This window comes from Oryx dammah, unplaced genomic scaffold (genome assembly GCF_014754425.2).
Source record: "Oryx dammah isolate SB20612 unplaced genomic scaffold, SCBI_Odam_1.1 HiC_scaffold_23, whole genome shotgun sequence".
NCBI classification, from domain to species: domain Eukaryota; kingdom Metazoa; phylum Chordata; class Mammalia; order Artiodactyla; family Bovidae; genus Oryx; species Oryx dammah.
Genome location: NW_024070207.1, coordinates 78,872,148 through 78,896,986, shown reverse-complemented (window position 1 = coordinate 78,896,986; position 24,839 = coordinate 78,872,148). Strand labels below are relative to the sequence as shown.

The window sequence follows — 24,839 nt, the reverse complement described above, 5'->3', positions numbered from 1 at the left end:
GTTCTACAACTGCATCCCTAGAAGGGAGAAGCGGTAGGCGCGGCCATCGCGTCAGAGCAGTGACGTCACCGGAGCGGCCATTTTCTTCTGCGCCTGCGCTGCGGCCCCGTTGCGTTCGCGTCCGGCCGGCGGGAGGGGGCCCCATGTTGACTATTGGCGGACGCGGGCTCAAAGGCTCCACTGAGCTTGCGCACACCCGGCTGCTGCAGCCCTCTGGGCTGTGGAGCCTGAGTTGGTCCCAAAGCGGAAGTGCTTCTCCGGCGCTAGTTCTCGTAACTGTCTCCTCTGCACCGAGCAGAAAATCTGTTGTCGAGAAAGAGGTTGAGGGAGCGAGTGGTAGGGATGATGGGCTGAGTGATGGGGAGTTCTGGGGAACGAATGAAGCGGGTTTTGGGGGGTCATTGACGTGGGAGGTTGTGGGGTGAGTGATGGTGGGCCAAGAGGTCAGCGAATGAGGGTTTGTGGGCTCAGTTGTAGACAAAGTTATGGGGCTAGTCAGGGTTGAATAGGGCTTACTAAATGTTGACTTTTACACATTTTCTAGCACAGTGACCTGCGCTAAGCGTTTATACGCATCCTCAAGCTTCTGCCTAGGCGCCCCCATCTCTCCTGCCCATATTCCCTTTTCCGAGCCCCCTAGGTAGGGGCCTGTTTTGAATGCTCCAGTTGAAGTGAATCTTCACCCGAGGGCTTCCTTCTGACTCCTGGGCTAGACGGCCCCAGTGAGGTGAGGAGAAGCAAGAAGAGGCACCAGAGAGTACACACCCAATAAAGGGCCTCGCCCAGAGTTTGGGGCTTGGGAAGGTTGGGCAGGGACTGGTGGTGTGGATTCTGGGGTGATCTGGCTTAAAACGCATGGGAATAATAATTTTAAAGTTCAATTTCTTTTTGAGATCTAAAAGTAGGTAACATTTGCATTGTAGATTGATTAGCAATGAGAGGAGAAGAAAATAAAAAGGAACTAATTTTATGCCCCTATATTTATATTGTAATTCGTAGACATTTTTTAGTGTGTATAAGGTGTATGCATTTTTAAACATTTAACGCATGGGTTCCTGCAGTTTCATAACTTAGCTTTTTTTCATTTAGAAGTTATTATGATTCAGCTTAAAAATTTATTGTGTAACATTTAAAATACTTGTAATTTAGAAACGTACAGAAAAATAAACAGATAATAAGTGTACAGTTCCATACAAGATTATTTTAATAGCTACATAGAATTTAATCCCTTATTATGGATCGTAAGTTTGGCATTGTTAAAAGTCAATGCTGAGGTGAAGCTACTTAAGGAGAAATTGTGATCCATTATTTATTTCATTAAGGAAAATACCTAGAAATACAGTTTCTGAGTCAGTACACAAGTATATATACAGAAGAAAACTTTTGTTTTTGCATGAAAAAAAGACTCAAGAATACACAAGTGGTTGTTAAAACCACATGGTTTCCTAAACTTCCACAGAGCAGCCATGTGCCCAGCTGGTGTGAGGGGATTTCTAGGCAGATATTTCTGGGCACTGGAAGCCTGATGGGGTCTCTCATATGCTCTACACTTCTCCACTCTTCTAGCTCAGTCTTCACACATCTCTTGTTTTTTCCCAAGAAGAGGAGGGAATGGCCGAACCCCAGGTAAGGATGTTGTCTCTTCCTTTTATTTTACTATGGATGTGTTCAGCAATGTTGGAATCTCAAACATAAAATAGATTATTTATAAATAAGTGTTAATATCAGGGAAAATGAGAGACAGCAAAGGCCAAATTAAAATGTAGACACATGACTTAGGGTGTAACAGACAGTTACACATTACAGTATTAGTTGAGTTGCAAATTTCTCTTTGAGCCTCTGGCAGCCAGAGGAAATCTGGCTCCATTTACTCTTCCAAGAGAACACATCAAGTCCTAAGGGAAGTAAAAGTTTCCTGCAATTGCCTTTCAAATCATTTATTTGCTGAATCTTCCTTTAGGTGGTGGAGTTGTTTTCAATCACAGAATAATCTGCATTTCTCTAATGGCCAGTGATATTGAATATCTTTATATAGGTTTATTTACTTTTTGCATATCCTTTTTGGTGAAGTGTCTGATCAAGTCTTCTGCCCATTTTTAAATTGGATTGTTTTTCTCACGATTGAGTTTTGAGAGTTCTTTTTATATTCTGTGTACAAGTCCTTTGTCAGATACATGGTTTGTAAATATTTTCTCCAAGTGTGTGGCTTGTCTTTTAATTGTGTTGTTCACAGAGCAAGAATTTTTAATTTTGAAAATGTCCACTTTATAAACTATTTCCTTTATGGGTTGTGCTTTTGGTGTTGTTGCAGGAAGGGAGACCCCTTCCACGGCCCGAAACTGGGCTCTTGTCTAAAACTCGGAAATGAATTGTCCAAGGAGACACATGTGCTGACAAAGCAAGAGACTTTACTGGGAAAGGGCAGCCAGGTAGAGAGCAGTAGGGTAAGGGAACCCAGGAGAATAGCTCTGCCACATGGCTTGCAGTCTCGGGTTTTATGGTGATGGGATTTTATGGTTTCTGGGTTGTCTTTAGCCAATCATTCTGACTCAGAGTCCTTTCTGGTGATGCACGCCTTGTTCAGCCAAGATGTATGCCAGAGAGAAGGATTCTGGGAGGTGGTCAGACATGTGGTGTCTCCTTTTGACCTTTCCCGAACTCTTTCGGGTTGGTGGTAGCTTATTAGTTCCGTGTTCCTTAGCAGGACCTTCTTTCGTAAAACAGCTCATGCAAATAGTTACTATGGTCCCTGGCCAAGGTGGGCGGTTTCAGTCAGTGTGCTTCCCCTAACAGTGTCAGGTCTAAGAACTCTTTGCCTCAATTAAAATGGAAAAACTCTAGTCTTGTATCTCCTATGTAGAGAAAAGCCCAGTTCTTTCCTACTGTGTCACTCCCATAAGTTTTCCTTTACTCTCACAAATAACACTTCTGATACTTCTGGTCACCAAATGTGTGGCGGTTTCCCCCCACAACAAACAAATCTCTGTGACACCAGCTGGGTGTTCCACAACTTAATACTGACACTGTCCACCTGGAGATAGTGTCAGATCCTGTAGGTTAAGGACTCAGTTCCACAAGACTGCCCCACCTCCCAACTTAAGATGCTGGTCAAAAGCCCAGTGCTTATCACCTGTGCTTCTGTACAACCAGCTATTGATCAGAGCTTCCAGTGACCCCCCTCTTCGAGTTAGATTCATATGCTACAGTGGCTCACAGAACTCAGGGAAACATGTTTCCCAGTTTATTAAAGGATATATTAAAGTACACAGATGAACATGCAGATGGAAGAGATATGTAAAGGCAAAGTATATGGGGAGGAGTTTCCACACCTCCTCCAGGTCCAGGTGTGCCACTCTCCTAGCACCTCCATGTGTTTACAATTCAGAAGCTCTCTGAATCCAGTCCTTTTGGATTTTTATGCAGACAGGGAAGCCTGGCATGCTGCAGTCCATGGAGTCGCAAAGAGCTGGACACAACTGAGCAACTGAACTGAACTCTTTACATAGGCATGATTGGTTAACTCATTGGCCATTGGCTTTGTTGTTGTTATTTATTTAGCAATTAACTTTTGATTTAAACTCCAGTCCCTCTCCCCATCCCCAAAGTTGGGGGAGTGGGAGTAAAACTTCCAGTCCTTTAATCACGTGGCTGGCCACCAGCTCCCCCTCCTTAGGTGGGGTCCTAAAGTCATCTCATTAATATACCAAAAGACACTTTTATTGCTTTCCTTGCTTGAGATACTCTAAGGGTTTCAGGAGCTCTTTCTGCCAGAATTTGGGGGCTAAGACCCAAAATTAATTTCTTATTATGAGTCACAATATCACACTAGGTCATGAAGATTTTCTCCTATAATGTTTATAATTTTAGGTTTACTCAAGATTTAGACTCAAGATCCATTTTGTGTTAATTTTTATGTAAGGTGTAAGGATTAGGTCATGGTTCATAATTTTGCAAATGGATTTCTATTTGTTCTAACCCCCATTTGTTGAAAGGACCATCTTTTCTCCATTGAATTGATTTTATGGTTTTGTCAAAAATCTGTTGGCCATATTTGTGGGATCTATCTCTGGACTGTCTTCTGTTCTGTTGATCTGTGTATCTAATCCTCTGCCAGTACCACACTGTCTTCATTACTGCAGCTTTATGATAGGTCTTGAAATCAAGTAGTATGATTTCTCCAACTTTATTCTACTTTTTCAACATTTTTTGGCTATTCTTGTGCCTTTGTCTTTATATGTACATTTTAGAATAATCTTGTTTACATGTCTAAAAATGATCTTGCTGGGATTCTGATAGGAATTGAGTTAAACCTGTAGATCAGTTTGGGGAGACTTGACGTCTTTATCATGTTGCGTCTTCCAGTCCATGAACACAGTATTTATTTACCTCTCAATTTATTTATTTAGATCTTCATTTACTGACTCCATCAACATTTTATAATTTTCAACATACAGATTCTGTATATGTGTGTCAGTCTGCTCAGGCTGTCATAGACTTGGTGGCTTAAACAACAGAAATTTATTTTTTCACAGTTCTGGAGGCTAGAAGTCCCAGATCAGAGTTGGTTTTGGTGAGGACATTCTTCCTGGCTTATAGCCAGCTGGCTTCTCACTGTCCTTACATAGTCTTTCCTTTGTGCATCTGCAGAGTGAGAGGAAGCTCTGGTGTTTCTTCCTATTTTTAGGACACCAATCCTGTTGGATCAGGTCCCACTCTTATGACCTCATTTAACCTTAATTACCTTCTTAAAGACCCTGTCTCCAAATACAGTCACACTGGGGGTTTGGGCATTCAGCTTAAGAATTTTAGGGGGGGCACAGTTCATTCCACAACAATATGGCATGCTTCATTATTTAAGCCACTGTAAATGGTTTTGTTTTTAAAAGTTCAGTTTCAAGTATTCATTGCTAGTATATAGAAATATGATTGATCTTTTGTTTGTTGACCTTTGCTATGGTCTGGATGTTTGTGTGCCCCCAAACTTCACATGTTGGAATCCTAATGCCCAAGGTCAGTGGTGGTGTTAGGAGGTGGGGCTCCCTCTTCTTTATTTATATCATTAATACAGAATTTTAATTTTTATGGATTTTAACTTTTCAGTAGATTATAATCTGTTATAATTGTCATTATTTATTTTGCTGCTTACTTGCCCCTGAGTTATCCAGGGGGGGTTCCCTAGCTGGCTTTTGTGTCCTTTTGTCACATTCTGATACTTTTCTGAGCACTACCTTAGTGCCGACATAATAAGATGTTCCAGCTTCCATCTTTTACTTTTCCTACCCCAGGCCTAGAATCAGCCATTTCTCCAAGCAGCACTGGTTCCTGTTAGTAAAAATTATATATAGAAATCAAAATCTGGATGGTAGGTGTGTTCATTGCTGTTGGGGCATCATTACTTCTAGGTCTTTTCAGTGAACTGTGTCTCTGTATGTCTGTGTATACAAATACATACATACATGCACAGCTTGAATTTATGCAATATCCCAGGAATCTTCCTAGGCCTCTCTTACTCCATATTTGCATCTCCCTTCACCAACAGTGAGAGCACTGGCTCCTAACATCAATATATTGATTCATTTTCTTAGTCTTACAATATACAGAAGATAGGCTCAGAATTCCTACACACCTGTGAAAAATCAACCTATTGAGTACAGTACACGAATTGTTTGCATGCCTTTTATACTGAGGATATGTAATCAAAGTACTCTGTTTAGAAGTTACATGAATTAATTTTTCCTTTTGATTTTTTCCTATATAGTGTGGTTATGTTATTTATTTGGTATACAGTTAGGTTCATTTTTTCTGTTTGTATTCCATTTTGATTTTATTTCTTTCCATCTTTGTTGATTTAACTTTATCCTTTATACTGTATATAAAATGTTAATATGATTTGAAGACAGAAATATATACACAGAATTGTCACCTCTTCCTGTACCTAATACCTAATTCTTATTCTACCTTGGAGATAACCAGTCTTGTTAGTTCCTGATTTATGCTTATAACATTTCTTTTTAAAAGAAGCAGATAAAGGTATATTTTAAAAATTTCCCCTTTGAGTTCAGTTCAGTCCCTCAGTTGGGTCTGACTCTTTGCGACCCCATGGACTGCAGCATGTCAGGCTTCCCTGTCTATCACCAACTCCTGGAGCTTACTCAAACTTATGTCCATCGATTCAGTGATGCCATCCAACCATCTCATTCTCTGTCATCCCCTTCTCCTCCCGCCTTCATTCTTTCCCAGCATCAGGGTTTTTTAGTGAGTCAGTTCTTTGCATCAGGTGGCCAAAGTATTGGAGTTTCAGCTTCAGCATCAGTCGTTCCAGGGAACATTCAGGATTGATTTCCTTTAGGATGGACTGGTTGGATCTCCTTGCAGTTCAAGAGACTCTCAAGAGTCTTCTCCAGCACCACAGTTCAAAAAAGCCTCAATTCTTAGGTGCTCAGCTTTCTTTATAGTCCAACTCTCACATCCATACATGACTACTAGAAAAACCATAGCCTTGACTAGATGGAGCTTTGTTGGCAAAGTAATGTCTCTGCTTTTTAATATGCTGTCTAAGTGGATCATAGCTTTTCTTCCAAGGAGCAAGTATCTTTTAATTTCATGGCTGCAGTCACCATCTGCAGTGATTATGGAGCCCCCAGCCCAAATAAAGTCTATCACTGTTTCCATTGTTTCCCCATCTGTTTGCCATGAAGTGATTGGACCAGATGCCATGATCTTAGTTTTCTGAATGTTGAGTTGTAAGCTAACTTTTTCACTCTCCTCTTTCACTTTCATCAAGAGGTTCTTCAGTTCTTCTTCACTTTCTGCTGTAAGGGTGGTGTCATCCGCATAGCTGAGGTTATTGATATTTCTCTTCAGCAATCTTGATTCCAGCTTGTGCTTCATCCAACCTGGCATTTTTCATGATGAACTCATGTGATGATTTCCCCTTTCATATTACTCAAAAAGGTGGTATACTTTATTTATAGATTCTTTTGCACTTTGCTTTTTTCCCTTAACAATATATCCTGAAAGTTGCTCCATGTATGTTTACAAATATTGTCCTCATTCATTTTAATTGAGATATGATTGACATATACATTAGTTTCAGATGTACAACATAATGATTCAGTACTTGTGTATATTCCAAAATGATCACCACAGTAAGTCTAGTTAACAGTCATGACCATGGTTACTCATTTTTTTCTTATGATGAAAACTTTCAAGATTTCTTCTGTTAGCAACTTTTAAATATACAATACAGTATTATTAACTGTAGTCATCATGTTGTGCATTACATCCCCAGGACTTACTTACAGATATTTTATAACTGGAAGTTTGTACCTTTTGACCACCTTTACCAATTTTGTCTGTCCCCACCCATCACCACCTGCATCTTGCAACTACCAATCTGTTTTTTGTGTCTATGAGGGTTCTTTTGTTGGTTGGATTCCACATACAAGTGAGATCATATGGTATTAACTTTCTCTGACTAATTTCACTTAGTATAATGCCCTAAAGATCCATCCATGTTGTCACAAATGGCAAGAGCTCCTTTTATATGGCTGAATAACATTCCATTTGTGTATGTGTGTCTATCACATTTTTCTGTATCCGTTCATCCTTCAGTGGATACTCAGGGAATGTCCATGTCTTGGTTATTGTAAATAATGCTACTGTGAACATGGAGGTACATACATCTTCTCCAGTCAGCGTTTTTGTTTCCTTTGAATAAATAGCCAGGAAAGGAATGGATGGATCATATGATAATTCTATTTTTAACTTTTTGAGGGATCCCCATACTATTTTACATAATGGCTGCACCAATTTACATTCTCACTAACACTGCATAAGGATTCCCTTTTCTCCACATCCTTGCCAACACTTGCTATTGCTTATCTTTTAGATAATAGCTATTCTGACAGGTGTGAAGTGATAGCTTATTGTGGTTTTGATTTGCATTTCTCTGATGATTAGTGATGTTGAGCATTTTTTCATGTGCCTGTTGGCCATCTGAATGTATTCTTTGGAAAAATGTCTCTTCAGATCCTCTGCTTATTTTTGTTTTGATTTAAAAAAATATTTATGACTGGGTCTTCATTGCTGCACCCAGGCTTTCTCCAGTTTTGGCCAATGAGGGCCACTCTCTAGTTGTGATGCATGGGCTTCTCATTGCAGTTCCTTTTCTTGTTGTAGAGCAGGGGCTTTAAAGCAAGGGCTCAGTAATTGTGGTGCATGGGCTTAGTTGCTCCACAGCATGTGGAATCTTCCCAGACCAGAATCGAACACATGTTCCCTGCATTGGCAGGCAGACTTAACCACTGGACCACCAGGGAAAAGTCCCTGCTTATTTTTTAATTGTTTTTTTTTTTGATACTGGGTTTATTTTTGATGCTGAGTTGTGAGTTCTTTATATATTTTTGATATTAACCCCTTATAATTTATATGATTTGCAGATGCTTTTTCCTGTTTGGTAGGTGGTTTTTTCATGTTCTTGATGGATTCCTTTGCTGTATGGAAGCGCTTTATTTTTATGTAGTCCTATTTGTTGAATTTTGCTTTTATTGCCTTTGCTTTTTGGTGTTAATCATTAAACCAATGATTTTGTTATTAACCAAAAAAATCATTGCTGAAACTGATGTCAAGGAGCTTACCACCTATGTTTTATTCTAGGAATTTTATGGTTTTGGGTCCCATATTCAAGTCTTTAAACCATTTTGAGTTAATTTTTGCATGTAGTATAAGATAGTGTTCCAGTGTCATTCTTTTGCATGTAGCTGTCCAATTTTTCCCAACAGAATTTATTTTAGAATTTATTGAAGAGGCTATCTTTTCCACATTGTATATTCTTGGCTCCTTTGTCATAAGTTAATAGACCATATATGCATGGGTTTATTTCTGGGCCTTCTAGTCCATTGATCTATGTGTCTGTTTTTATGCAAGTATTCTGATTACTATTTTGATTCAATCAACTCAAGCTATTTTGATTACTATAGCTTTGACTACAGTTTATTTGTAATTACGGAGTGTGGTTCCTGCAGCTTTGTTGTTCTTTCTCAAGATTGCTTTATCTATTCAGGTCTTTTGTGACTTTTATATGAACTTTAGGATTGTTATATTTCTGTTTCATTCATTTCTTCGGTTGCATAGTATTCCATTAGTGGATGCACCAGTTTGTTCAATCATTCTCCTATGTATGTGTGACTTTTGGTTGTTTCCAGTATTTTGCAATTAAGAATAATGCTGGGGACTTCCCCAGTGATCCAGTGGCTAAGATTCTGCACTCTTAGTGCAGGGGGCCCTGGATTGATCCGTGGTCAGGGAACTAGATCCCACATGCCACAACTAAGACCTGGCACAGCCAAATAAATAAATAAATAAAATTTTAAAAAGAATAATGCTGAAATGAAATGTATTGTGCATAAATTATTTCCTTTTCATTCAGGTATATCTTCTATATAAATTTCTACAGGTGGCATTGCTGATCAAAGGGTAAATACAGTTGATTATATATTGCTAAATTCCCTTCTATATAAGTTATACTGTTTTATATTCCTACCAACAATGTATGATAGTGCCTTGTTTCTCTGTGACTATACCAATAGAGTATGTTGTCTGGCTTTTAAACTTTTTCCAATCTGCTAGATAAGAAATGGTATCTCTATTTAGTTTTAATTGCCATTTCTGTTATTATGAGTAAAGTTGAATATAATTTCATATATTTAAGAGGTATTTTTATTTCTCTTGTTAATTGTCTTACATTTTTTGCCTGATTTTCTGTCAGGTATTTGTCCTTTTTTCCCCCTTGATTTTCAAGAGTTCTTTATATGTTAAGGATATTAATCTTTATCTGTGATATATGTTATACCAGTCTTTATTTGTGATATATGTTGCAACAAATTTCACCCCTGCTTTGTCCTTGGACTTACCAAAGTGTTTTTATATTGTATTTTGTGGTTATGTTTATTAATCTTTTATTATATCTGGATTTTTATTCATATTTAGAAAGTCTTTCCCTGCCCCTGGTGGCTCAGCAGTAAAGAATCCTCCTGCAGTGCAGGAAACTTGCAGATGTCGGTTTGATCCCCTGGAGAAGGAAATGGCAACCCACTTCAGTATCCTTGCCTGGAAATCCCCATGGACAGAGGAGCCTGGTGGGCTACAGTCCATAGGGTCGCAGAGTCAGACACCACTGAGTGAGTAAACAACAACATCATCATCCAGGTTATATGGACATTCACCCATGCTTTCTTCTAGTACTTTGTTTAGTTTTTTTTTTTTTTTTACATTTAGGCCTCTGATCCATTTGGTGTTTATACCTTATGCAATGAGATGTGGATCCAATCTAGTCTTTCCAAAATGGCTTTTGAGTTAACTCAGCACCATTTATTAAAAAGTGGGTCTTTCGAACCCTGTGCTTTGATAGAATGCCTGTATCAAAATATGTTTTGGTATCTGGTAGGGCTGCTTCCTCCCTAGACAGTTTTTCTTTTCCAGAAGTTTTCTAGCTATTCTTGCATATTTATTTTTTGATATGATCTTTAGTACTACCTTGTTTAGTACCATTAAGAAGCTTGTGTTTTAAATTGGGATCACATTAAATTTATAAATTAACTTAGGGATAACTGCATCTTTGTGACTTTGTGTCATTCTATCTATGAAGAGTTTGACAACTCTGAAGTTAGAGAAAACTGTCCTGATAAGAGACCACCCTCACTTCTGAACACCACTTGCAAGTTTGGGGGGTCCCCAAGGTCACTTTTAGGTTTGACAGTTCACTGGAGGAGTCAGAGAACTCACTGAAAGCAGTAATACTCATGGCTATGGCTTGTTACAGGGAGAGGACACAGATTGGAACCTACCAAAGAGAGAAGTATATAGGGCAGATCCCCAGAAAGTACCAAACATGGAGCTTCCATTTTTCTCTCCCCATGAGGTCAAGATGCATGACTTTGTGTAATTGGTATTGATGTGTGGTAGTACACATGGAATTCTGTCAACCAGAGAAGCTCTGGTGAGCTTCAGTATTCAGTTTTTAATTAGGGCTTCATTTTATAGACTTCCCTGGTGGCCCAGATGGTAAAGCGTCTGTCTACAATGCAGGAGACCTGGGTTCGATCCCTGGGTCAGGGAGATTCCCTGGAGAAGGAAATGGCAACCCACTCCGGTACTCTTGCCTAGAAATTCCCATGGACGGAAGAGCCTGGTGCAGGCTACTGTCCATGGAGTCACAAAGAGTCGGATACGACTGAGCGACTTCACTTCCACTTTTATAGGCGTGATTGTCTATGTGGTTGCTCTCTCTGTCCAGCCCTCTGGGAGTGACCCAAAGCCCCCACCCTAAATTATGTAGTTGATCTTTCTGGTATAGCCAGCCCCAACTCTAAATCACATCATTACATTATCCATGGTGATCCAAGGCCCCTATGCAAAACATACATTCTGTCCTTCTTTCCAGTCCAGTCCATCCCTCTGTCCATCCTTTCTTTTCTTCCATTCCAGTTTGCCTTTCCTTCCTTCCATTCCTACCTTCAATTCTAATCTTTCCTTCATTCCTTCCCTCCTTCCTATCTTATTTACCAGTATTTATCTATCTTTGGTTATTTTAAGGAAATTATCATTTATTTTAATCTGTAGTTTTTGTTGATCAGGATTGGGTATTCTGTTTTAATATTTTTGTATTAGCATTTCTTATATTAGTTATATTCATATAAGTTTTTTCTTTAGGTCTGTTTAATGGTGATTCATGTTAATGAATATTCTAATATTGAACTATCATCATATGGCTGGAATAAATCTTAATTGGTCATGATGTATTATTGTCTTAATGTGGATCTATTGTTTGCTTATGCAGCTGACTTTTGAACAAGGTGGGTTTGAACTGTTCGGGTCCATTTACATGTGGATTTTTTCAATAGTGAGTACTACAGTACTACACAGTCCTGTGGAGTTGGTTGAATCCACAGATGTGGAAGAACCTCTGATATGGAGGGCCAATATAAGTTATATGGGGATTAACCCTCAGTTGTTCAAGGATCAACTGTATTTTATTAAGGATTTTTACACTGTTGTTCATAAGTGAGATTAGTCTTCATTTTCCTATTTTGTACAATCTTAAATAAGTTTATGTGTCAATTTTACATTCAATTCCTGTAAGAATTTGGAAGCTTTTCATCTTTCTATGCTCATGAAGAATTAGAGCAGTTAGTCTTCTCACGTCTTTTTTTTTTTTTTTTTTTTTGAGCCTAAGTCCTATCCTGGGCATGTATGTGGCTTTCTACCTTTCCCTGTATGTGGGTGTTTTTGAATATCCCAATTTCCCACAGAATCTCAGGCCTTAGGCAGTCTGTTGTCTGTCTGGACTGTAATCTTTGGCCCCAGGCATCTGTGGGTTGTTAGTTTGCCTTGCAGTCTTTTAGAGCAATGCCTACTGCTTTTTGGCCTGAGTTCTGAGTTAGGCGAAACAGAGAAGAGCACTTCACATCAGTCTTTCTGGTTAAGGCTCTGAGTTTTCACTGCTGAGGGCCCAGAGTTTAACTCCATGGCCTGGAACTAAGATCCTGCAAGCCACATAGTGTGGCAAAAAAAAAAAAAAATCACCTTATATCTATGCAAGGATAGAACAGTATCTACATATATACTATTTTTTCAAGACTTTTTCTTAATATTTTCTATATTTCTCGGCACACAGTTTATCTGTGAGTTTTTCAAATTGTTGCAAATCTCCAAAAATTTGCCAATATATTTAATTGAAAAAAAATCTGCATATAAGTGGACCTATGTAGTTCAAACCTGTATTGTTCAAGGGTCAACTATATTTCCCCTTTGTAGTTCACTCCTTGCCACACCCTGGCCCCTAGTAATCATTGATATATTTTTGGTCTCTATAGTTTTGCCTTTTCCATGTTATAGAAATGAAATCATATAGTATGCTCAGATGGTGAAGAATCTGCCTGCAATGCAGGAGACCTGGGTTCAATCCCCAGGTCAGGAAGATCCCATGGAGAAGGGAATGGCAACCCACTCCAGTATTCTTGCCTGAAGAATCCCGTGGATAGAGGAACCTCATAGGCTACAGTCCATGAGGTCACAAAGAGTCAGATATGACTGAGTGACTAACACTACTTACTACTACTATATAGTATGTAGCTTTTTGAGTCTGGCTACTTTCACTTAGCATAATACATTTGAGGTTCACCCATGTTTTTGCATGTATCATTAGTTCTTTCATTTTTATTGTGGAGTTGGATTCCATTATATGTATTAGTTTATTCCTTCACAGGTTGAATAACATTTGAGTTATTTACATATTTTGGTGATTACAAATATAGCTGCTTTCTAAATGTTCATGTACAGAATTTGGGATTTACATAAGTTTTCATTTCACTTGGGTAAATATACCTGTGAGTTGGATTGTAGATACTATGGAAGTATATGCTTAACTTCATAAGAAACTGGAAACTGTTTTCCAAAGTGTCTGTGCCGCTTTGCATTTCTATCTCTGATAAATGAGACTTTGTTTATTCCACATCATCACCAGCACTTGCCATTGTCATGTTTTTCCCATTCTAATACGTATGTAGTGGCAGCTCATTGTGATTTTGATTTGGTTTCCTCATGGCTAATGGTGTTGAGCATCTTGGTATGTGCTTATTTGCCATTTAACTTTGATAAAGTCTGTCTCTTGGCTTTTTTTTTTTTAAGTTTTGAGAGTTCTAGTTCTTTTGTATTCTCAATACAACTTCTTTGTCAGATGCACAATTTGTAAAGATTTTCTCCCATTCCATGGGTTTTTATTCTTTTAACAGTGTCTTGACTTTTGGTGTCACATCAGAGAAATACTTGGCAAAGATTTTCTCCTATATTTTATTCTAAAAATTTTGTAGGTTTAGATTTTACATTTAGGTTTGTGATCCATTTTGAGTTAATTTTTATGTATGTTGGAGGTATGATTGAAGTTCTTGTTTTCGCATATGTATAGTCAGTTGTTCCAATACCATTTGTTGAAATGGGAACTCCCATTTTCCATTGGTGTCTTTGCATTTGTCAAAAATAATTTTAGGTATACAATTATAACATACATGAAGTATGGTTTATAAGTGTACAGCTTGATGAATTATGACAAAGTGAACACCCTGTGGAGCCACTCCTGGAAACAAGGTCAAGATTAGGACATAATCAGGACCTCCAAATCCCCCTTCATGCTGTTCCAATCAATACCAGCCCCAAAGGTAACCACTTCCTAACTTCTAACAGCATGGATTAGGCCTGCCTGTTCTCTTCCTGTATATAAACAGAATCATGCAGTATGTCTCTTCTGTGTTTGGATTCTTTTGCTCATTAGTACATCTGTGGCATTCATCTGTGTTGGATATGCAGTTGTAGTTCATTCCTTTTCGTTACCACTTAGTATTCCTTTGAAAGATTGTGCCACAATTTGCCCATTGTATTGCTGAGGGACATTTGGGTTTTCCCCACAACTTAGCGTTAGAAATATTCCTCCTGTGAACATCCTTCTACTTGTTTTCTAGAGTACATGTGCCTGATTTTCTGTAAGGTGTTGCTGGATCACAGTATTTGCAGTCATTGACTTTAGTAAACAATGCAACTGTTTTCCCAAGCAGTTATACCAGTTTTTATATTCCTGTTAACAGTGTGTGAGAGTTCCCATGTCCACACAGTTTTATGGCATTTTAATCATGTAATTATAATGCTTCTGGTGAGTGCCAAGTGGTGTCTCAATGGGGCTTAAATTTTCATTTACCTAAGTGCTAATGGGGTTAAGTACATTTTCTTCTGTTCACAGAACATATGTCCATATGTTTTTCATTTTAGTATTCACATCTCTTGTCTATTTTTCTGTGCTGCTTGTGTTTCTTTTGATTTGTAGGGGTTATTTTATATGTTCCAGATAAGAACCCTTTATCACTTAAGAAAGCTGAAGATAATCTCCCCATCTATACTTACCTTTTTACTGCTGTATTTTTTCTAACAGTACTGTATATTCTTTTTTTAAGATTTTTGGTATGCATTTTAAAATTTTTATTTCTTTGTGGCTGTGCTGGGTCTTTGTTGCTACCCACGGGCTTTCTCTAGTTGCCGTGCATGGGCTTCTCATTGTGGTGGCTTCTCTTGTTGCAGAGCATGGACTCTAGGTATGCAGGCTTCAGGAGTTGTAGCACGTGGGCTCTGTAGTTGTGATGCAACTTGCCCTGTGGCATGTGGAATCTTCCTGGACAAGGGATTGAACTATATGGATCTTTGTTGGCAAAGTGATGCCTCTGCTTTTTAAAACACTGTCTAGGTTTGTCATAGCTTTTGTTCCAAAGAGCAAGCTTCTTTTAGTTTCGTGGCTGCAGTCACGGTCTGCAGTGATTTTGAAGCACAAGAAAATAAAATCTGTTACTGTTTCCAACTTTTTCCCCATCTATTTGCCATGAAGTGATAGGACTGGATGCCGTAATCTTCATTTATTGAACATTGAGTTTTAAGCCAGGTTTTTCACTCTCCTCTTTCACCCTCATCAAGAGGCTCTTTATTTTTAGTTCCTCTTCTCTTACTGCTGTATTTTTAATCTTGTAACATATATCTTTTCCTTTATGAGTAGTGCTTTTCATGTCTTTGTTTTTGATTTTCCCTACCCTAATCTTACAAAAACATTTTCCTATAGTATTCTCCAGATACTTCATTGTGTTTCCTCTCATATTAGATTTACAATTTACCTGTAGCTGATTTTTGTGTATGGTGAGAGTTAGGGGTTAAATATAATTTTTTTGGTCCACATAGATATCCAGTAACCCATCTATATTTATTTGAAAATATCATCCTCTCCTCACTATTTTGCAGTTTCAACTTTATCATTAGTCAGGTGTCCCTACACATTTGGATTATCTTTTTAGTTCTACTGGACTACTTGTCCATCCTAATACCACATTGTCTTAAATATTCTATTATTTAGTATGATAGTTTCTCAACCATGACTTGTGATTCTTTTCCCCCCACCAAGTAGGTCAGTAACTTGATAGACATCCTGTATTGTCATCATCGTGAACTGGGAACCCAAACAGAAGTTCCCTTACATTTATCCCATCCTTATCATTCAGTGGTCAGCGTTTTCAAATAAAAGAATATACAGTTACAGGGACTCATGACATTTGAGGATGTGGCTGTGGATTTTACCCAGGAGGAGTGGCAGTACCTGAACCCTCCACAGAGAACCCTGTACAGAGACGTGATGCTGGAGACCTATAGCAACCTGGTCTCTGTAGGTAAGAATGGCTTCCTCAGGTAATTTTGCTATTTATGATTACTCTGTCCAACAGAATGCCTTTTCCTTTCTCAAGTTGGAAACTTGTTAGGCCTCTGAACTATGGAAGAGTTTGACATTAAATTCCAAGGATCAGAGTTCCTTTTCCTCCTTTGCTTTCCTGACAAGGTGCTTGGGAACTCAAAACCCAGGTGAATTGGTTTGACTACCATTGTGTCAAGTGATACATCCCTTGTACTGCCCCACACTCCACCTTCCTTTTTCTTAGAATCTCTGAAGACCAAGGAGGTATTGCTTTCATTTCTCATTAGCAGGGTATCATGTTACCAAACCAGATCTTATCCTCAAATTGGAGGTGGAAGAGCAATGCCTGCCAGAAGGAAAAATTCCAATTTGGAGCTTTCCAGGTAAGTGGCATTGACCCAGGCTATGGGGGCAGGAGATCCCAGCTTGTCAGTCAGGGGTGCTGCTGCTGCTGCTAAGTTGCTTCAGTCGTGTCCGACTCTCAGTGACCCCATGGACTGCAGCCTACCAGGCTCCGCTGTCCGTGGGATTTTCCAGGCAAGAGTACTGGAGTGGGGTGCCATTGCCTTCTCCAGAAGTCAGGGGTGAGGGTCTGTGAAATGACTTTCAGGAATATGTCAGGGATGGTTTATGGAGGACAGGGATATCAACACCTAAGACTAACACCTTCTCCCCTGTTCTACACCCACCAGGCCACTCTCCTTAAGTTGGTGCTCACCCATAAGTTTCTGCACAGTCCCATTTCCCTGTAATACAGGTGTCTTATAAGTGCCAGCCCCCTGGCCCCAAGCCCTGCCTCTTCTGTTGTTCTCATTTCCCACTGCTCATCAGAGGCCAGGCCCACATTAGTCACAGGCTAGGCACTAGTGATCTAATTCTGGATTGGATTACCTGATTCTATCCAGTTTAGATATTCCTATCAGATTTGGTCTCCTAAACCATCTTGATTCTCTTTAAAAATATCTTTATTAAGATATAATACACATAGAATAAAATTCATGCTTTTGAAGTGAAACTCAAAAACTCAGTGATTTTTAGTATGTTCACAGAATATTCTAACTTCACTATCTATTTCTAGAACATTATTATCACCTCTCAAAGAAACTCCTGTCCCTTATCAGTCAGTCTCCATCCCCCAGCCCCCATCCTCTGGCAAGCAGTAATCTACTTTCTATCTCTAATTTTGCCTATTCTGGACACTTCATATAAATAGAACCATACAAAATGTGGAATTTTATGTCCAGTTTCTTTCATTTGTATGTTTCAAGGTTCATTCATATTGTAGTATGTGTCATCCCTTTTTATGGTGGAATGATATTTCATTGTATGGATATTCCACCTTTTGTTTATCCATTCATCTGTTGATGGGCATTTAGGTTATTTTCACTTTTTATGTATTAAATATAATGCTGTTATGAATATTCATGCAGAAGTTTTGAAATGTACATTTTCATTTTTTGTGAGTACATACATAGTGGAATGGTTAGACTATGTGATAACTGTTTAACATTTTGTGGAACTGCCAAACTCTGAACATCCTGTTTCCCAAAAATTTTTTACCCAGTGGTTTTAATGTTCACTGATGATTCTTGCCTGAATCAATTACAGTAAGTCCCCTACATATGAACAGGTTCCTTTCTAAGAGTGCATTTGTAAGTCCAATTTGTTCATAAGTCCAACAAAGTTAGCCTCGGTACCCAACTAACACAATCAGCTATATGGTACTACTCTGACTTACGTGAATGGACATGTGAATGCACATTTGCATCTTTTGAAAGTTTGAAACTTGAAGGTTCATATGTAGTGTGCTTACTGTATTACTAAGATGGTTGGAAAAACTATGCATTTTCTATCATTCATTCTACATTTGTAAGTTGGCACTTTTAAGGACTTTCCTTCTTTGTTGATTAGCTGGAATACTTCCATAAAGAGGGATTGCCCTCCATCTGTTACAGTCGACCTTGAACAACATAGGTTTGAAGCACGCAGGTCCACTTTTATGCCTTTTTCAGTGCTAATAGTACTGTGCTAGACAATCTACAGTTGAGTGAATCCACAGATATGGGACCACAGACTTGGAGGAGGAACTGCCTGTATGGAGGGCCAATAAGTTACAATTGGATTTTCAACTGTGCAGAGGGTCAGTGCCCCTAACCCCTGTGTTGTTCAAGGGTCAACTGTATTTGATTATATATGAGTTATATATATTTTTCCATTTATTTACCAGTTTTCAAAGTGAGTTGGTTTTGTTGCATCATTCAAAGGTGCCTAATACGTCTTTTTTGAGTATCATTTATGGACTTACGGATTTAAACACTTTTATGTTTTGATCCATTGCCTTATCCTCATTATAAATCAAACTGCTCCATCTCTGGCCAGTGGATTCCCCTTTAAGTTGGGTCCTGAGTCTTTGGTAGCTTTCTTGCTTTCTGTTGTTACAAGATATTCCAGGCTCATATTATGTATTTCCTGTACCTGCCATTTCTCCAAGGAGCTTTGGTTCGTTCTTTTTAGTGGTAATGTTTCGTGACCACAGTTTGGATAGTAGGGAATTGTTTTCTAGGCTTTTTATTAAATTGACATAGCTAGGAACTATGTAAAAGATTTTTTAAGAGAAAATACATCATGTATTCAAATGTATATTTCCAAATCGAATTCTGGGCTTAAATTTTTTTAATTTATTAATTTTACATCTGATGGTAGTATTGTTAGTATTATTCTGAGACTGCTGAATGTGTACAGTGGGTTGATTCACTTGAGCTCATCATGTTGGTGCCATTGAGAATCAAGAATTTTTAGCATAGTTGTTAGGAAATACAGAATGAGTTGATACTTATTACTATTAGGTAACCCTTTTATTTTCAGTTTTGCTTTATGATTATATAAAATATTTGTAAAATATTTACTTGATTCCAGAATCAAATCTAGAGAACAGTGTATATTCAAAGAAGTCCAGCCTCTTTCCCTCTCCATCCTACTCTTTCCTTACCCCATAGGTAACCATTTATTAAAATTTGAAAGTTTATCCTACTGTTTTTTAAAGAATGAGCCTATATTGTTTTAAATATATACTTAATACTTATTTCCTCCATGGAAAATGGTAGTCTACTGTGCATATTTTTATTCATCTTTTTGCATTTAATTCAAGAACATATTAAATATCCTGGGACAGTCCTTATTTCTTTTTATGGTATAATAATTCTTAACATAATAGTAGTAGCTATTATTATAGTAGTAGTTGTTCTAGTAAACATTTGAAGTGCTATACATGCCCTATTATAATTAATTTAATCCTGTAGACATACATTTTGGTGGATACTGTTACAATTCCTGTTTTCCAGATGTGAAAGTAAGATAAAAATAGATTAGCTAATATGCCTAAGGTCACAGAACATGTAAAAGTCTGATCCAGGGTTTGATCCTGGGCTAGAGAACTTACAGCCCTAGCCACATGTGCTGTGTTGCTTCTTAACACCTAAGGAGGTCCAGATTCAGCAGATCCTTGGTGGAACTTGGATCCCATCCAATGTATTTTGTAAAAACTTTTCTTTATGATGTTCCCACCCAGTTAAGAACTAGTGCTTTACTAAAGAAAGAAAGGAAGTCATAGGAAGAGAAGCCACAGCTGCATGATCCATTTTAAAATCCAGTATTACTCTAAAATGTTGCTGTTAAATCTTAGTGGTAATATGAGTAGTTACTGTACTCTTCTTTCAACTCTTCTGTATGTTTGAAATTTTTCATATAAAATTTTAGGAAAAGGTGAAAAGAAAATTAAACTACAAAAAATAAAAATTCAATATATGTGCAAAAAGTATTTACTGACCAAGATACCATTGATTTTAAAACACACCACTGAGAAAGAAAATTTGCTACCAATTAATGACATGTCATTGATTGTAAGGTGAATCTGGATTCAGGGGTATTAAAATGTGGAGTAATATGCACCTTGTAATTGATACATTAAAAGCAAGGCTTTGTGCTTTCAACTATCTAAATGACTACTTTAGAAGTTAATGAAAGTTAAAGTTATATAAAATCAGAGTAAGCTTTTTTTGAAAAGACTAAACTGCTTCTTGAAAGTTTAATCTAGATTATGAATATAGCAAAACATGAAGGACTGGGCTATGTGGGTGATGAAACATGAGGAAGGATTTGGATTAATCATAGATGTAGTTTTTAGTGGAAATAGTATAGGCAAAAGTAGAAGTTGGTATTGAAGAACTGTGAATGCAAACTTGGATGAATGCAAAGATCATTCGGATGAATGCAAAAATCCAAATTCAGCAAAGATCATTAGGTTTCTTTGTTTTTGTAAGGTTAATTATTCTGGATCTTTCTCTCACATTTTACTGAAAATGTGGATTTCAGGATTGTTGGAAGATTTGAGTCCATGAGTTGCAGTGTTGCATTTCTATCTAGGTGGAAGTAGTATATCAGGAGGAGAAGGCGATGGCACCCCACTCCAGTCCTCTTGCCTGGAAAATCCCATGGATGGAGGAGCCTGGTAGGCTGCAGTCCATGGGGTCGCTAAGAGTCGGATATGACTGACTTCACTTTCACTTTTCCCTTCATGCATTGGAGAAAGAAATGGCAACCCACTCCAGTGTTCTTGCCTGGAGAATCCCAGGGATGGGGCAGCCTGGTGGGCTGCTGTCTATGGGGTCGCACAGTCGGACACAACTGAAGCGACTTAACAGCAACAGTATATCAGGAATAGTTAAGAGTTCATATGATAAATGAAGATAAAGGGTGATAAGGTCCCCAGAGTGATATAAAAATAGAAGTAAAAAAGACTGAAGTGTTAGGATAAGATTGTTCTTGGTAACAAAAAGGCTAGCCAAGTGGGAGTTAAGTAAAAGAACAGGATTTGATGATCAAGATTCTCTCTCCAGGAACTCTGATAAAATGACATATCAGTATCAGCTTTCATATGGCAAAACATTTCTAAAGACGGTCCATTCCATAATGTCAAAGTATAAAGGTGGTTTATTGTACTTCTTTCTAGAAGAAGCCTGCCAGGTTGATGAACAGATTGAGAGACAGCATCAGGATGACCAAGATAAATATCTGATGCAAGTTGGATTCCCTGACAAGAAAACAATTACCAGTAAGAGTGGCCTTGACTATAATGAACTTGGAAACATACTTTATCTGAGTACAAACCTTTTCGCTTCGATACAAAGGCCCCATAAATATGAATCATTTGGATATAATATGGTTGATAATTTAGACTTATATAGTAGAAGTTCTGTGGGAAAGAAATATGATAATGGATGTGCAAAATTATTCTTCCATACTGAGTATGAGAAAAAAACTCCCAGAGTGAAACCTTATGGATATAAAGAGTGTGGGAAGACCCTCAGGCAAAAGAAGGGTCTTAGTCTACATCAGAGAATTAAAAATGGAGAGAAACCCTTTGAATGTACTGCCTGTAGGAAAACTTTCAGCAAGAAGTCACACCTTATTGTACATTGGAGAACTCATACAGGAGAGAAACCCTTTGGATGTACAGAATGTGGAAAAGCTTTTAGCCAAAAATCTCAGCTCATTATACACCTGAGAACTCATACAGGAGAGCGACCCTTTGAGTGTCCAGAATGTGGAAAAGCTTTCAGAGAAAAATCTACTGTCATTATACATTACAGGACTCATACAGGAGAGAAACCTTATGAATGTAATGAATGTGGAAAAGCCTTCACTCAGAAGTCAAACCTCATTGTCCATCAGAAAACCCACACAGGAGAAAAAACTTATGAATGCACCAAATGTGGGGAATCTTTCATACAGAAGCTTGATCTAATTATACATCATAGTACTCATACAGGAAAGAAACCCCATGAATGTAATGAGTGTAAGAAAACTTTCAGTGATAAGTCAACTCTCATTATACATCAGCGAACTCATACAGGAGAGAAACCTCATAAATGTATGGAATGTGGGAAGTCTTTCAACGAGAAGTCAACCCTCATTGTGCATCAGCGAACTCATACAGGGGAGAAACCCTATGAATGTGATGTGTGTGGGAAAACCTTCACCCAAAAGTCAAACCTTGGTGTTCATCAAAGAACTCATTCAGGAGAGAAACCCTTTGAATGTAATGAATGTGAGAAAGCATTCTCTCAGAAATCCTATCTCATGCTACACCAGAGAGGTCATACAGGAGAGAAGCCCTATGAATGCAATGAATGTGAAAAAGCATTTTCCCAGAAATCTTATCTCATTATACATCAAAGAACACATACAGAAGAAAAACCTTATAAATGCAATGAATGTGGCAAAGCCTTCAGAGAAAAGTCGAAGCTCATTATACATCAGCGAATTCATACAGGAGAGAAGCCCTATGAATGTCCTGTATGTTGGAAAGCTTTCAGCCAGAAGTCACAACTCATAATACATCAGCGAACACACACAGGAGAGAAACCCTATGCATGCACTGAGTGTGGCAAAGCCTTCAGAGAAAAATCAACATTCACTGTTCATCAGAGAACTCATACTGGAGAGAAACCCTATAAGTGTACAGAATGTGGGAAAGCCTTTACTCAAAAATCAAATCTTATTGTACATCAGAGAACGCATACAGGAAAGAAAGCCCATGGGAAAGGCCATTCTTGGAAGTCCAAGCTCATTGCACATTAGAGAGTTGATGGTGCATTTGTGTTCATTGAAGGACATTTTTGTCAGTTTAATTAAACATTTAAAAAGTATATTCTGACTTCTGGTTTAAATATAAGGAGTAAAGTCAGCCTTTTTTTTTTTTTCTTTTCATCTCAGTCTTCACCCAGAAGCTACAAGGAGAAAAGGAAGGACTTTGTATCTGACAAAATTAGAAAATAGCTGAAAACAGATGAGAGGGCTGCCAGAGGCAGAGGAAATCAAGCACCAGTCCAAGGAGATTTCAGAGGCTAGAGAGGAGTGGTCAAGGCTGCAGATGTGAGATAGCACTGGTAAGGACTCTTAGCCAAGTTTAGTCTGTACTCTAAGTGCAAGATAATATAGATACATAACAGTGGTAACAGAGCATGGGCTGGTGGGATGTCTCTTCAACCCATATGGAAGTCTCAAGAGAGACAGGCAGGGGCCTCAACAAGGAAGTACTCAGACAAGCCATATTTGCAGAAAGTAGTCTATACTTGTGAGAGGAGCAGTTGGTAGGGGTTAGGGAAAGAGAAGGGAGTGTTCTTGTGAAGAACCCAACAGCTGGCCCCTCTTTACTGACTCTGGAGAAGTCTGAAAGAACTACCAAATGGGAAAAAAAATTCCAGTTGTAAAAGCTCTGATCTGCCTAGAACATGGCCCCATATCTTCCCCTACATGAACTTCCAGCAAACAGCAAGTCCAGGAAAACTTACTCAAGGAGGAATGATTGCAAAGAGTCAAAACCAAAAACACACATGGCTTTTGAGCCAGCAGTTCCACTTCTAGGACTGTATATACTAATGCATGTACCGAAAGACAGACATATAGAGGTATTCAGTGATGTACTGCTTGTGAAAACAAAAAGTTGGAAGCTTTCCACATGGCTCATGAAATCCTGGAATGTTCATACAGCAACCTTTCAGGTAGACCAAAAAAAAAAAAAAAGATAAACTTGGACACCATTTGTGTAGTGATGCGGGATGATATCCAACATACATTATTGGGTGAGAAAAGCAAGGTGCAGGATAGTGAGAATACTATGCTGCCATTTGTATATAAAAAGGAGAATAAATGGTAAATACATAATTGAGTGTATATGCATAAACTATCTCTGGAAAGATACACAAGAAGCTGGGAACCCTGATTACCTCTGGGAAAGGGATGGGGAAGTGGGTGGCTTGAGGGAAAGAATTGGGAGTGAGATAACTTTTGAAAATTATACTATGTGGATGTACTAGCTTCTCAAAAAATAACTTTTAAACAACATGTTTTGTTCTGTTACTGTTTAAAGGAAGTCAGATTCCAGATACAGGATTTCATAACATTTAAATATAGATATGCTTAAGGTAGAGCTTAGGGCTTCCCAGGTGGCTCAATGATAAAGAATCTACCTGCCAGTGTAGGAGACACAGGTTTGATTCCTGGGTTGGGAAGATCCCCTGGAGTAGGAAATGGCACCCCACTCCAGTATTCTTGCCTGGAAAATCCCATGGACAGAGGAACCTGGTGGGCTGCAGTCCCTGGGGTTGCAAAGAGTTGGACACAACTGAGCACATACAAAACAGAGTCACAGACACAGAGAACAGACTTGGGGTTGCCAAGGAGAAGAGGAGGAGAGGAGGGACGGACTGGGAGTTTGGGGTTAGTAGATGCAAACTATTACATTTAGCATGGATAAACAACAAGGTCCAACTTTATAGCACAGGGAACTATATTCAATATCCTGTAATAAACCATGACTGACAAGAATATGAAAAAGAATATGTATCACTTAGCTATGCAGACATTAACACAATATTGTAAATCAATTATACTTAAAAAACAAAAGGAAATTCATCTTCCTGCTGATAGAAAAATATTCCTGGGATTTTGGCCCATCAAAGGTCACCCTTAAGTAGAATGGGGAGGGGTGGTCAGGTCTTGC

General features: G+C 38.4%; 1 protein-coding gene across 4 annotated transcripts; it reads left to right on the top strand.

Annotated features, from left to right (window-relative positions):
- Positions 1 to 192: 192 nt before the first annotated feature.
- On the top strand, positions 193 to 23,848 carry ZNF182 (zinc finger protein 182). Of its 4 annotated transcripts, XM_040265857.1 has the most exons (6): positions 203 to 336; positions 545 to 727; positions 1,567 to 1,626; positions 16,121 to 16,253; positions 16,564 to 16,659; positions 21,285 to 23,848. In XM_040265857.1, exons 3-6 carry the CDS (start codon positions 1,612 to 1,614, stop codon positions 22,913 to 22,915), a joined length of 1,875 nt encoding a protein of 624 aa, XP_040121791.1. In that variant the 5' UTR covers positions 203 to 336; positions 545 to 727; positions 1,567 to 1,611; the 3' UTR covers positions 22,916 to 23,848. The 4 variants fall into 4 exon arrangements, with proteins under 4 accessions (XP_040121792.1, XP_040121791.1, XP_040121793.1 ...); XM_040265858.1 differs by lacking the exon at positions 545 to 727 and having other exon boundaries at positions 193 to 336; XM_040265859.1 differs by having other exon boundaries at positions 229 to 1,626; positions 16,567 to 16,659.
- Positions 23,849 to 24,839: the final 991 nt, after the last annotated feature.

Bases quoted from the DNA above. Each gene is read 5' to 3' on its own strand.
- ZNF182 (XM_040265858.1), top strand. The intron at 16,254-16,563 runs GTAAGAATGGCT...ATTTCTCATTAG, and splicing joins TAGCAACCTGGTCTCTGTAG to CAGGGTATCATGTTACCAAA. The intron at 16,660-21,284 runs GTAAGTGGCATT...ACTTCTTTCTAG, and splicing joins TCCAATTTGGAGCTTTCCAG to AAGAAGCCTGCCAGGTTGAT.